Source organism: Lycium ferocissimum, chromosome 9 (assembly GCF_029784015.1).
Source record: "Lycium ferocissimum isolate CSIRO_LF1 chromosome 9, AGI_CSIRO_Lferr_CH_V1, whole genome shotgun sequence".
In the NCBI taxonomy this organism is placed as follows: Eukaryota; Viridiplantae; Streptophyta; class Magnoliopsida; order Solanales; family Solanaceae; genus Lycium; species Lycium ferocissimum.
Window position 1 is genome coordinate 41,708,276 of NC_081350.1, and position 14,888 is coordinate 41,723,163.

At 30.9% G+C, this 14,888-nt stretch overlaps 1 protein-coding gene across 1 annotated transcript; it reads left to right on the forward strand.

Moving 5' to 3' along the window:
* The first annotated feature begins 833 nt into the window (after positions 1-833).
* On the forward strand, positions 834-12,902 carry LOC132030863 (lupeol synthase-like). The gene is made up of 17 exons (XM_059420626.1): positions 834-1,110; positions 2,032-2,217; positions 3,320-3,409; positions 4,238-4,435; positions 5,319-5,403; positions 5,526-5,692; positions 6,551-6,739; positions 7,056-7,169; positions 7,359-7,478; positions 7,585-7,707; positions 8,250-8,408; positions 9,592-9,635; positions 9,750-9,893; positions 10,763-10,940; positions 11,034-11,114; positions 12,248-12,331; positions 12,441-12,902. The coding sequence occupies exons 1-17, from the start codon at positions 913-915 to the stop codon at positions 12,558-12,560; spliced, it is 2,280 nt and encodes a 759-aa protein (XP_059276609.1). The 5' UTR covers positions 834-912; the 3' UTR covers positions 12,561-12,902.
* The last annotated feature ends 1,986 nt before the right edge of the window (positions 12,903-14,888 follow it).

Consider the following 14,888-nt stretch of genomic DNA (forward strand, 5'->3'; position numbering starts at 1 on the left):
TTGAAACATCAAATCATCCAAAAAGGCATGATTTGGGGTTTCAAAAATTTTAAATATAAAAATTTGACCCATAAGTTTATATTTTGTAAAAAAGACCCATAAGTTGGTAGATGTTTTTAACAAATACTCCCACCAACCATTTATCAACCTCATTAACTTCCACCAATCCTTATTTATGTCTACCTTTATTTATCTATACCAACATCATTACTATTCATGTTAAATTTTCATTTTTATTGAACTAAAGTTTGATAAATTGATGTTGTATTTTTTAGAAAGACCTTTTAGTAGCGTATTAATTTTGTTATGAACTGACTCGCTCATATGGTAAGATTTTATAAGAATTGAGAATGTTCTGATAGTTTTCACAACTTGCGGGAATGTTTTGATAGTTTTCACAACTTGCGGGTTTTTATGCCTATAAGAGAAGATACAACTTAAGATATCCAAATTGCATGTCCAAACATGGTTTGAAACTATGATTTCAAACCATGTCCAAACGGCTCCTAAAAGTGTCTGGTCTTGAATTTTTGTCTCCCTTAACAAAAATTTTAAAAAATTGTCTTAACCTAAAAAAAATCACTGGGAAGAACTTTTGTTGCCGATCAACCATAATTTCTAGTTTTTTACTATAAGCCAGAACTTGTTGTCAATTGATGAGGTTGACTGTCTTGAAATATCCTGAACTTATGAGTTATAGGCAAAACTAAATTTATGTCTACAACCTATGCTCGATGGGCAACAAAAGCTTTGCGTAGCTAAGTATAAGTAATATAATCAAGACCACTAAGAACATAAGCTGTTTCTGGCTCTTATATATAGTATAAGTAATAAGTAAAGTAATATAATAAAAAATCTCTCGTTGGCTTCCTTGTTAGAAAATTTAAAATTTTATATACAAGTTGAGAGAGAATGTGGAAGTTGAAGATAGCAGAAGGGGAAGGGCCATGGCTGACAACTACAAACAATCACATAGGAAGACAGCACTGGGAATTTGATGAAAAAGCTGGAACTCCTCAAGAAATTGCTCAAATTGAGATGATGCGTCAAGAATTCAAAAAGCATAGATTTGTTCACAAACAAAGTGCTGACTTGTTCATGCGAATGCAGGTAATAAGACAGGCAGAGGCCAATTTAGAATTTAATTTTACGAGTTCAACCGTTAAGTTTTTAGTACTAGAATTATTATAAAGTACGTAATAGTTTCAAATCTATTATAAAGTGTGTGTGTATATACACAAACATATATAGTCACATAATTATGGTTTTTTCCAACTAAAATCATGTAACTATATTCTAGCAGAAAAATCACAGAACTTTCACTCTACCAACACAAAAGATTAGAAATATAAAAAAAAGAAGATTTAACACTATAAAATAAAATATTACCACTCATCGGAAGGTTGGGTTTTTGGATAATTGTGACTTTTGTGTTAATACGGTGAAAGCTTTGTGATTTTTCTGTTAAAAATATATTTATGTGACTTTGGTGAAAAGAAAATCATAGTTATATGACCATTTATATATATATATATATATATATATATATATATATATATATATATATATATATATAATTGTTAAGACATTCAATGTCGAACATTCCCTGCCCAGACGAGATACTTGTTTAAAATGGGTTCGGTATAATTTTACGAGCATGATGGCTTGGGGATTCAAAAGATTCATATAGCTATCTCAATATTTGTGACGAACTATGATGGACCGTCATTTTTGTTACAAATTTATATGAAATTATGACAAGTTTCTATGTCCATAAAAAAATTGGTTCATATCGATGAACTCCGTCACAAATCTATATTTTTCTTGTAATCGAAAATATCATCTTAGCCTCACCCCTATATCACAATTTCTTTTTCACTAGGGAGTAAAGTTTAAAAAAATTATTATAATTACTAAAATCAATTTAATAGCCTATATTTCCTGATATAATTTGTCTTACTTACTCTTTACTCAGGAAAAAATTGTGAATAGTGACTGACGTATTACTTGCGTGTTCTATGAAATGTGCAGCTAAGAAAGGAGAATTCATATGGTCCAACTCCACCAGCAGTGAAATTGGAAGAATCAGAAGATATAACAAAAGAAGCAGTAAAGATTACTCTAAGAAGAGCTATTAATTTCTATTCATCAATTCAAGCACATGATGGTCACTGGCCTGCTGAATCTGCTGGACCTTTGTTCTTTATACAACCTTTGGTAAATTATATTCCTTCTCCTTTGGAATTAATTATCAAAGTCTAATGTATCAATTTGGATATAGCTAAATTGGACAATCACAAAGACAAAATAGTGTAATGTCAAAGGGAATATATTGCCAATAAAAGTTGGTATGACTATTTAAAGAAAATAATTACTTGAAATATCCCATGTTTGTAAAATTACCTTAAATGACCCGATTTTTTATCCTCACTTGTATATTTGCACCCTCCTACAATTGAAAAAATGTGTATATTATTGTATAAAAATTTTGTGTGTAAATACTTCTATACAATTATCTAATAAATAGTAATTGAACTCATAGTTGTATCTTTAGTTATATATAAGTTCTAACGTTAAGAATGGTTATGAAAGGTTTTGAAAACATTATTGAATTTAAATCTTAGTTCAACCATAATACTTAATACATTATAATATAGGGTTTCATCTAAACCCGGTATTTTGATGCGGAAAAGAAATTTTGTGTATAAAGATTCACTAAAATTGCAACAAATAGTAGGTCTGAATCCATAACTTTAGTAATATCATAAGTTTAGTGTTAAGAACATTAAAGGTTGAACCCAAAGAATTTTCATGGATCAAAATTTTTCTAACCCTAATTAGAAACTTCTTTAGAAGTTGTGCAAATATAGTCTCTTTGAGAAAGTGTTGGTTAATTTAAGCAAATGACCCTTTTCTAGGTTATCATTAGATTTTATCTCTATTTTTAAAAGTTGTGCAAATATAGCCCTTGAAAAATTATCCTTCCGGATAACGTTAGACTCGAGCCTAATATTTGCATATATGCTCAAATTTAGAAAAGTATTAGACTTAACATTTTTGCAACTTACAAAATTTAGAACATTGTCTAACATTTTCAGTTTGCTCAAAAGAAATTTTTAGATTCTGGTCTAAAAGGTCCATAAGTTGCAAGAAAAATAAAACGAGGGTCATTCACTAAATAATTAAACCCAAATAGGGATAGCCGACAGAAGTTTCATGAGCATTTCAACCCCAAAAGTAAAACTTCTCTACGTGAATCTAAATCAGACGGACCCTAAAATAAATACTCTCGTATCAAGCTAATTTTGTAAATGTGCAGGTTATGGCATTGTATGTTACAGGTGCTCTTAATACTGTTTTATCACAAGAACATCAAAAGGAGATTAAACGCTACCTTTACAATCATCAGGTTATTTTCCACTTAAAAAGCTTTTCATCTCTTGATAATAGTCACCTAAAAATCTTGATAATGTCACTTTTGTACAAATTACTTTCGGTACAAAAATTTTATGTGTTTTAATTTGATTAGACATAAAATATAAAAAAGTAAGGAAAATTTTGAATTTTGTGGTGTTAAATTAAAGATGCATGTAATATATTAAAATGTTCTTTGATTTTTAATTAACATAACATGTAAAATATTGGGATTAAAGAATAAATAAATATAACAAGTGACATTCTTTTTTTAAACCGACTATAAATGAAAGTAAAACGCATAAATTGAAATAGATAGAGTAAAAAAAATCTTCCCTGGAAGGACAAAGACAAATTGTGAAAGGATTTCATTTTTTATGCCACTCTTCCTCATTAGCCTAGTGAGATAAATTTCGCGTCTCAAAGTAATTGGCTGAATTCCTAGTGCTGACAAATTTAACCCGGAATTTTTACACAATCAATGCAATTTAACATGCTATACATACTAAACAATCGCTATTTTCCTACTGAAATTTTCCATCGAAAAATGTTGAATGTCGGTGGGAAAAATAAATTAAATAGTAATGTCTTCATACGGAAAAATTAAGAAGTTTTTAGCATTTCAATGAGAATCTGTTTCTCAGTAAACTAGTTCGGTAGGAATGAAATGGAAAAATCATATTTTATAAGACAAATTCCCCACCGAATGTCAATGGAAAAAATCTCTATTTCTAATAGTGATAGAAGGTTATTAACTTTATTTCAAGGTCACTATTTTTACTAATTATGAATGACTATCTTTAATTATCTTTTAAATGAACAGAACGAAGATGGAGGGTGGGGATTTCATATAGAGGGTCACAGCACAATGTTTGGTTCAGTACTTAGTTACATAGCATTGAGATTACTTGGAGAAGGACCAGAAGATGGTGAAGAAAATGCAGTGGCTAAAGGTCGTCAATGGATACTTGATCATGGTGGTGCTATAGCTACTCCTTCTTGGGGAAAATTTTGGTTGGCGGTATGGATTGGATCACTCTCATTCTTACTTCTCGTAACATATTTCTCGTGAATTAACTTATATACATTAACGGCATAAAGATATTTATATTATCAGTTAAATGAAGCAGATTATTTACTTTATTTTGTAAGTTACCATATCAAACATTCTATGACTAATTACCTGTTGTTGACTTGATCAGTTCATGATGTAAGTTAATAAATGAATGGTCTTTACTTTGAGCAGATACTTTTAGATAGGGATCACAAAACTAGTTCATGAAAACATGATTCTCCTAATTAACCTATTCAAGTGGGATTAACTCAACTCTGTTTGAACTGTTCGATTTAGTCAATCTAAAAGTTGAGGTGATTTGAGCTCGAATTGACCCACAAGGAACCTTGCAATAATAATTTACTCGCACCAGGTGTTTACACCAAAAGAATAAATGCATGACATGTGTTTGTACATACACTTGTATCACTTACCCATATGTAATTAATGATTATTTTCACTCTATTAAATCACTTAATCATGGTAAATTTTTAAAACTGTTTTTGCTTGATAAGTGTCATATATAACCATAATGCATACAACAGGTTATCTTAGTTTTTTTGTTAACTAAATAAATTTTAATAAAACAACTAAGTAAATTAAAAGTTAATAAAGTTGGGTAGCAGGTTGCGTGATAACCCATTGTTTACCTAATGTTGATCTAGTCCTCTTAAACTCAAGTAACATTTAAAAGGGATATTAATTCTAGCCATTTTGACTCCTCTAAATTTAATCCAATCTGCCCATTCGAAACCTTGTTTTTAAGCCTCTGGATCTTAGACAATTTTTGAAAGAAAAAAAAAGGGGGGAACTTAATTATCTAGTCTAGTTTAACATATATTGCTGGCAGGTGCTTGGATTATATGAGTGGGAAGGCTGCAACCCAATGCCACCAGAATTTTGGCTGCTCCCTACACAGTTTCCTATTCATCCAGGTTTCCATTTTCATAAATCTTGCACACCCACAAAAAAAAAAAAAAAAAAAAAAAAAACCTTGAAACATTAGTTATTCAAGAAGAAATTTCACGCAAATTAACTTATTTTTTCTTCAATGCAGGAAAAATGATGTGTTATTGTCGCTTAGTATATATGCCCATGTCATATTTATATGGAAAAAGGTTCGTAGGTACTATAACCAGTTTGGTGCAATCTTTGAGAGACGAAATTCATACTCAACCTTATCACGAAATTAATTGGAATAAAGCAAGGAGTACTTGTGCTAAGGTTATCCTTTTTCAATCTTTATCATTTTAAAGTTTCTTCTGCTTTTAATCTTCTAAAAATGAAGGGAAACTATGGGGCAAGAAAAAAGTTGTCTCTAATTATCTTTCACGAGTAGCTTTGATTTTGAAATCAGGGGCATCTCATAGGGTGTTTCTTAGGATATGCCTATTCATTGCATGAAAAAGCTTCGTGTCTTCCCAGGTCACTTCGAGATGTGGAATCGATCGATCAAAGTTATATACGTTAGAGAAGGGCACTATAGGTTACTACATTTCACCTCATGGGGTGTGGTCCTTCTCCAGGTCGGAGCCTTGTAGTCAGTGGCGGAGTTAGATTTTCACTAAGGGGTTCAAAATATAAAGAAATAAATACACGACGAAATCATAGAGGGTTCAACATCTGCGATATATAAATAAAAAATAATTTAAACCATGTATGAACAGTGTAGTTTTCCGCCGAAGGGATCCCTGGCTCCACCCTGTAGCAACAGTAAACTTGTCTTTGTGTGGCCTATAAGTAATGAGTTTGAGCTGTGGAACTAACTATTGATGTTTGAGTCGGGGTAGACAGCCTACATTACATCTCATATGGTGGAGTCCTTCTCCGGACCCAAATTTTGGAGCAATGGTAAAATTGTCTTTATGTGACCTATAGATCACAAGTTCGAGTTGTGAAATCAGTCACTTATATTTGCGTCAGAGTAGACTGCCTACATTACACCCTTATAGGGTACGACCATTCTCCAAACCTTACATGAGTACAGAATATTTCGTACATCGGGCTGTCCTACTTAATGCTTTAATAACATTTTGGACAATTCATGAGATGTTAACCATTTGTTATATATGACAATTAAAGGAGGATCTTTACTATCCACATCCATTGATACAAGATGCATTGTGGGGATTCCTCCATCATGTTGCGGAACCAATTTTGACAAGATGGCCATTCAAAGCATTGAGGGAAAAGGCATTGAAACTAGCAATGAAACATATTCACTATGAGGACGAGAATAGCAGATACCTATGCATTGGCTGTGTGGAAAAGGTACCAATAAGTCATCTCAAAACCAGCTATTTTCACAATAGTTCTGTACTACACTAATAACACTATAAAATAGCTTTACATTATCAGTTTATCTGAAAGATCATAAATGAAGGTAATTGTAAGTAAATAGTGGGATCAATAATCTGAAAAATAAAGCATGTTACTTGTTATAATATCATGTTCTGGTAGTGCAAATTTTTTATACGGTTAGTATACATAAATTAAATCCTTTCACAAGCATAAAGTAGAGCAAAATTCTTAAAATTAAAAACACAGAACAAAAAAATCATGGAATTAATTACTTTTATTGATGCAGGTCTTGTGTCTCCTTGCTTGTTGGGTGGAAGATCCAAATTCAGAAGCATATAAACGCCACCTTGCTCGTTTACCAGATTATTATTGGATAGCAGAAGATGGCTTAAAATTTCAGGTTTATTTCTTTTTATATCTTGTTACTCATTTATAAAATCAAATTCTGTATATTGATAGTGTAAAATCTTTTTATTTATATCTATAGTTTAATCTATTATAATAAGTTGTTTACGAATATATAAATTTGTTGATATATCGATGTATAAAAATTAAACTCTCGCCATTAACCAATATATTATTGTTGTAGTCCTTTGGTTGTCAACTGTGGGATGCAGTTTTTTCAATCCAAGCAATTTTATCAAGTGATATTGCTCAAGAGTTTGGACAAACCATCAAGAAAGCACACAGCTTTCTTAAAGCATCACAGGTTCAATTATATAAAACAATTTCTAATTAGCTAAATATTTCCTTCTAACAATGTATGATAACACATATAATATTTATTTATTTTATCCAATGCCCTATATTTCAAGGTCCAAGACAATCCTTCTGGGGACTTCAAAAAAATGTATAGGCACATAACTAAAGGTTCTTGGACATTTTCCATGCAAGATCATGGTTGGCAAGTTCCTGACTGCACTTCTGAAGGACTAAAGGTAAAATGTTGAACAATTGAAACTTTTTTTCTTTTTTTAACGATACAGTAACCGCAACTCATTGACTCGATTAATTTAATTTTGCGTCGGGTAGACCCAAGCGGTAGAACACTCTCAGTCAAGAAGTTTTTCATTCCCAGGATTCGAACCCGAAACATTTGGTTAAGGGTGGAGGGATCCCATCCATCCCACTATACCTTTCTAGGTGAAAATAATTGGGATAATTATAGCGAATACCTTTGGGTGATCTAGTTTACAAAATAGCCAGCAATTGTATAGGTTTTGTATATGTATACTCAAATATACATATAATATACTTGTAATATATGTATAATATACATATACTATGCATATAATTTAATACTCGTATTAAGGTCTTGTATATTTGGGCTACTTCCAGTAATTAAGTTTGGCCGGAGGACACAAGACAAAAGAATACAAAAAAAAAATAAAAAAAAATTGCACTCTGTTTCTTTTGTTAAGAGTTAAATTACATTTTCTAGATAGTTCATTACAATGATATTCCTTTCCTTATTTTGCAGTGTGCACTTTTACTTTCACAAATGCCAACAGAACTTGTTGGCGGAAAAATTGAGAATCATCGCTCATTTGATGCTGTAAATATTATTTTGTCACTGCAGGTAAGTTGCACGAGATTAATGTTCATATTAGTCACGAACGACAAATATAATCTTTCTTTGGTTAATAGTATTTTTGATCCCTTAATTGTGTAAATTCTAAAATTTGATCTTTGTGATATATCACACTAAACACATTAAAGTTTAAATCTTCTGGAAAAAAAATATGTAGAATATATAACTACATTTTGACCCCTCTGTTATTAATAAATTTTGGTTTCCCCCCTTGTGATATTTAACTAAGCATATTTAACCTTCAATTTGTTAAAATATGTTGCTTTTGATCCCCTTATATAAAAAAATGTTACATTTTAGATTATTTTTAAAACTATATTACCCTCAAATATGAAATATAGAGTAACATTTTAGTTTTAACACAACACGTGAATGATTAAACGGTTTAACAGCGAATAATTTGCTAAAGTCATAGTTACCCAAAAAAAAAAAAAATTGATAGAGTTGTAAAGATTCAGAAGTAGAGAGATCAAAAGTGAACATTTCAATGAATTGAAGGTTTAATTAGCTTTTTCTTTCTTTGTCATATATTGTCAATGGACTAAAATAAGAATTTATTGGTATGAAGGACTAAACATGCGTATCAAAAAAGAGGTGAATAATATTTTTTTTACTTTCTTTTCACGAAATAATATATTGCCCAATGCATATTAAAATGGGGGTTTTCTACACGATGGGAACCTCACAAAAGAAGTGTTTTCTTGCTAATTTACCCTTAACTTTTTCCAATAAATGTACACTCTATTATGTGTCTTATTCATATTAATACTAGTAATTATTAGAGTTAATGGTAAAAAAAATATAATTAATTCTATCTTGATTTTATAAATTAACAAGTATATTGCGAATATTTTTAGTAATGTTGACAATTAATATGGGATGGGGAATAGTAATTTATTACTTCCTCCCTCCACTTTTATTTGTCCACAATACTAAAAATAGATGTCCTTTACTTGTTCAGTTGGAAAATCAAGAGATAATTTCTCTTTTTACAAGTATTTTACCCTTATTATTAGTACTTGGTTCATTTTAAAATATTAATACATAAGTGATAAGATGGTATAGTAAATTTATCATTTTAATAATTACTTCTTAGGTGCAAGTTGTAAAAATAAAAATTAACTCTAATTATTATTGCTATTGTACTCTAGTATTATACAATTTATTATATATGTTGATTTTCGTTTGGTATTGACTTATCTCCTCTTAATTAATTTGTGGGTATCAGAAGTTTAATCCTACAGAATTTTTCGAGGACGCTTTAGTTGAGCGAGAGTAAGAATATTTGTGGATCCTATTTTTCAATTCTGTTTAATTTTTTCAAACTTACTACTATTAATTCATTATGTAAAACATTTTTAAAAAAAATTGTTTAATTTATTTGGGCAGGTATGTGGAATGCACTTCTTCAGCAATTCATTCTCTAACATTGTTTAAGAAGTTTCACCCTGGACATCGAACGAAGGAGATTGAAGCTTCAATTAAAAAAGGTTTACAATATATTGAGAACACACAAAATCCTGATGGCTCATGGTATGTGTAAAATGATTTATTTCAAGCACTATTTAAGAGTAGATCAGTTTTTAAACCTTCATGAATAAGTTTCAGTGACTAGACTATTCTCGGCGATTTTTAAAGTGATCATGAAAAGTCTTTTCTGGCAATTTTTTCACTTTCTGTAACGACTTTAATTGACACAAAAGGTGTGTTTGGTGGGAGGAAAAATGTTCTTCACGAAAAATATTTTCTTAAAATATATTTTTTCAAAAATAAATGATTTTGTTACTTACTTTATGATATTTAATAAGGAGAAAATATTATTTCACGAGTATTTATATATAATCTAGATAAATACTATTAGTGTGAGTGTGAGATTGGGGATTGGAGTGGGGTGGTTGGAATAAAAGGGGTGGAGTGAGGTATTTAGGGGGTGGCGAGGAGACAAATAGGGGGAATTCATATATGAAACTTGTTTTCCCGACTCTCAGCTAGGAAATCATTCATAATTTCAAGAAACTTGTTTTCCTTAAAAAAAATGTTTTCTAAAATATCTTGATCAACCAAATATGAAAAAATTGAAAAGTATTTCCTCCATGCCGAACACACCCAGAAGGTCCATTTTTTTTTTCATTGTACTTCGTAGTCATATAACTATCAAACAAATTGACTTTTTAATTACCACCAAGAATTGTGGTGGGATGAATAGGATCCTTCTACTCTTAACTAGAAGTCTTCACTTCAAGCCTTCAAAATGAAAAGAAAAAAAAAATCATAGTAGGACCGTTTCTCCCTTTAATAAAACTTATACGGTGCGAATTGAGATTAATCGGGCTAGTTTACTTCAAACATCAAATATTTATATGAAAAAGAGTTACTACTTATTTTTATGTAACATGAAAAAGGTATGGTTGCTGGGGAATATGCTATACATATGGAACATGGTTTGCAGTAGATGGATTAGTAGCTTGTGGAAAAACATATCGTAGTTGTCATGCACTTCAAAAAGCATGTGACTTTTTGCTGTCAAAACAATTACAAGATGGTGGATGGGGTGAGAGTTATCTGTCCAATACATGCAAGGTAAAAGATATGTGATATATTTGTCCATTATTTACATTATCAGTATATAAAATTAAAGTCCATCTTTAACTTTATTTTTCTATTTTGCAATAGGTTTATACGAACCTCGAAGGTGATCAATCAAATTTGGTTCAAACTTCATGGGCATTGTTAGCTCTCATTAATGCTGGACAGGTTTGTATAAGTTGTGCTAAAATGTCATACATGTTTTTCCGATATGTCACATTTAGCCTATAAGAATATTACTACCTCCGTTCACTTTTAATTTTGCACACCGCTTAAAAAATAATAAATGAAGTGCATAATTTACTAATGTACCCATATTAATTGGTGCATATTTTTATTAGATTTGAAAAATGATTTGAAGTTAGTATTTAATGCCATGGGTAGAACAAAAAAAATGAAATAGTCTTCTCTTTATATGTTAAAAGTGATAAGTAAAAGTGAAAATTTATTTTTAGAATACTGGACAAGTAAAAGTGAACGGAAGGAGTATACTCTATTCGTTTCTAAATAAATGGTGTTTTAGGCTTTTCATTTTGTTTCAAAATAAATGGGACTTTAGGATTTCAAGAAGAAATTATTCTTTCAAAATTACTCTTATTTACATAATCAAGGATCATTAAGTAGCTTTTATTTTTCTAAACATTTAATTAGGGTAAGTTAGTAAAAACACTCTAATTTTCTAGGAGTGAAAGACTTTCTTAAAGAGTGTGCATGTGCGAAAATAATCACTTCTTATAAAACGGAGGAAGTAACATGTTTAAATATGGACAAAATAGACTGAATGTATATATTTATTGGAGGGTTATTATTTGTGTTATTTACACCAGGTGGCCACTTTTGTGGCCTTATTCTCATAATTAAGTCGTCCACATTTTCAAATTAAAACCCGTGGTCTGAATAATTTTATAGTGACCACTTTCAAATTTAGGCCACTTATCTAACTCTGAAAGAGTGTCCAATTTCTAAATATAGGGCATAAAAGTAGCTATTTGTGTAAATCAACCTTTACTTTGGGTGTAGCCTTATATCTAAAAGTGTGGGACAATTTAGACTGCATATGTAATCCAAGTTGATCCATAAAAGAATTGTTAAGACAAAGAAAATTAAGTTTTCTTTTGGTTTGTCTCATATAATCATGATAAATAAAGGAAAAATAAAACATTTTAGTTGCACATAATATGTTACGTACAATTTAAGTTCAAAATAAGCATAAAACCTATATATTATTCCATCAAGATGAAAAAGTAAGAAATATATATTGTTTGATAATGTTGCAAAAATATCTTGTTTTGTTTTTTCAGTGTGAAATTGATCCCACACCAATACATCGTGGAATAAGATTGTTAATAAATTCACAAATGGAAGATGGTGACTTTCCTCAACAGGTAAAAGATTAAAAGATAGGATTTGCACAAAATTTAATTCCATTGATGCATTTTTATATTGATTTCTAAATAATTACCTACAATTTTCTTTGTTCTTAATGATTTTCAGGGAATAACTGGTGCATTTATGAAGAATTGCACTTTGAACTATTCATCATATAGGAATATTTTCCCAATGTGGGCTGTTGGTGAATATCACAAACGTCTTATGAAACTAAAGGGGATTTGATATGATTGTTTATCAAATAATATGAATATGCACAATAAAATAATGAGTCGTTTACTTTTAAAATATGTAGTATATCAAATTATTTCGTTTTATTCTTATGTATATCTTGATACAAATAGAAATTTGAAAATGTGTGATAATACGTGTGAGAGAGTCAATGACAGACATACGATTTATGTTATGAGTTCTCAAGCGCCGTTACTTTTAGAGTCAAAACACTATTACTTATATAGAAATATTAGTAATTCATACAAAAATATATTAACTGAGCACCCAATCTCAAAAATAATTTTTAAATTAAAAATAGTTGAGCACCCGTAAGGTAAAAAATCTGAATTTGCCGTGGTGGGAGTAACATATATTCTGGCTATACAACAATAGCTACTCCAGTATCAAGATAAACTTGATTTTCACCCTTAAATTACAAGTTGCTAATCCTTGTTTGTTCATTCACGTTATTGTCATCTAATGGAATTAGAATTTAAATTATTGGAGATCAAAATTGTCATTGGTTGTAAAATTGTTAGAGGTTGTTGTTATATCTCGTATTTTAAACATTGGGACATTCTAAAGCTAATCGCGATAAGTTAAGGACAAGACTATTTTGGGATAAGGGGTAGAGATTTTTAATCTCCGATTTTATTTTAATCACAAGTTGCTTATAAATTTTATTTGGTATAGAAATATTATTGGAGATTAGGGATTAATTAAGCTAATTAGACCACTAAGTGGGCCCCACGACACATGGCAGAATTTGATTGGTAGTTGAATAAAAAGTTGACACATGTTACTAGAGTGGACACATGTCCACTTTATAAACAACATATAAATACTAGGATTGATGACTAAGTCATCAACAAAGGGTCATTTTCATCTTATGGAAAAAGAATTGAGAGAGAGGAAAAAATGCTAAGCTTGAGAGAGAAAAGAGTCACGGCCATGGCAGCCATTTAAGGGGCTCTCGGCCAGCCCCTCTCCCTTCCTTTCTACATAATTAAATTGAGGGATTTCATGGCTAATTGAAGGAAAAAGATGGAGACCACAACAGCCATGGCAACTCACGGCGGTCATTTCTTGAAGAGGTTACATGTTGACTTTAAGAGCTTTGCTTCTAAGGTAAGATTTCATTCTCTTTTCCATGTTTTGGGAAATGATTAATCTTGGTATGAATTGGTGGATGTGGAATTGAATGCAAAAATTGTGTGGGTTGATGTTGAAGCTTGTTTGGGCCGTGGGGGGCTATTTTAAGCTAGAAGTGGTGAGCAAATTTTAATTAGTATTGTTGTTGTTATTGTCATGAATTAAATGATGAAAGTAAAGGGAATTTGATGATTAGAGATGAAGTTATATTTGTTTAGTGGGCTGTTCTTGTTGAATTGAGGGATTAAGGATTGAGATAATGTGTTATGTTGTTGATCTTGTGTAATTGGTGGACTAAGTGTCATTAAAACTTGTGTTGTGTTGATTGTAATTGACGGGTGTTACGGGACTTGTTGTAAAGTTAAGATAATTTTCTTGCACATAAGGGCTTTGAAGTCGTTGTTGTGTCGTTGCTAATGTGAATCACTAATTTGATAAGAAAGGAATGCATGAGATATTGTATGCGAAACGTATGTGGGCTGTGTTGGAATATCTTCGAATCTTGCCTCGACTAGTTCTTAATGCGATAACTTAGACGTGCTTTGGTTGTTGTTATGTTGGTTGTTGTATAGTTGGCGTAAATGTGAGGAGATTGAACGATATAAGGGAAGTCTTTGCCCAATTGTCGAAATAAGTTACTAACGTTAAAGTACGTGTTATGCCATTTCGTAGCTTAACTATAGTCTTGACGTCTTAATATAGGTCGAGATATTTTGGGCAACGTGTACATATCGAGTCATGGATTAAGCGCCAAAGGTATGTAAAGCCTACCCTTCTTTCTTTTGGCATGTCTTAGATGTAAGTATGATACGATATGAGCTTCGGGGTAACTCTATTCATAAGTTCCGAGCATGTTTTATGATTCCTATTCACTTCTTGATATTGGATTTCTTAAGATGATCGGGCTATTGCCCTCGAGTCTTTTATATGACTGAGTAGTAAATGATGCATAAAAGTTCCTATTCCTAAAGGGTTCTATAATGAATAATGTCTTTAACTTTCATAAGATGTCTCGGATTGACTTGATACATGTTTATGACTCCTGAGACTTTCCTTAATATAGTTCTTAATGACGTTTAGAGAAAACTTAACATGACTATCATTTTAATACTCGAGCGTTGATTAGTTTACTTATCTATTGAATCTCAAATGATGACTTATATGTATATGGTTACTTACTACTCTGCT

Coding starts and splice junctions, on each gene's coding strand:
- LOC132030863 (XM_059420626.1), top strand. CDS start 913: ATGTGGAAGTTGAAGATAGCAGAAGGGGAAGGGCCATGGCTGACAACT. Junction 1,111..2,031: donor ACTTGTTCATGCGAATGCAG/GTAATAAGACAG, acceptor TGAAATGTGCAG/CTAAGAAAGGAGAATTCATA. Junction 12,332..12,440: donor ATGGTGACTTTCCTCAACAG/GTAAAAGATTAA, acceptor AATGATTTTCAG/GGAATAACTGGTGCATTTAT.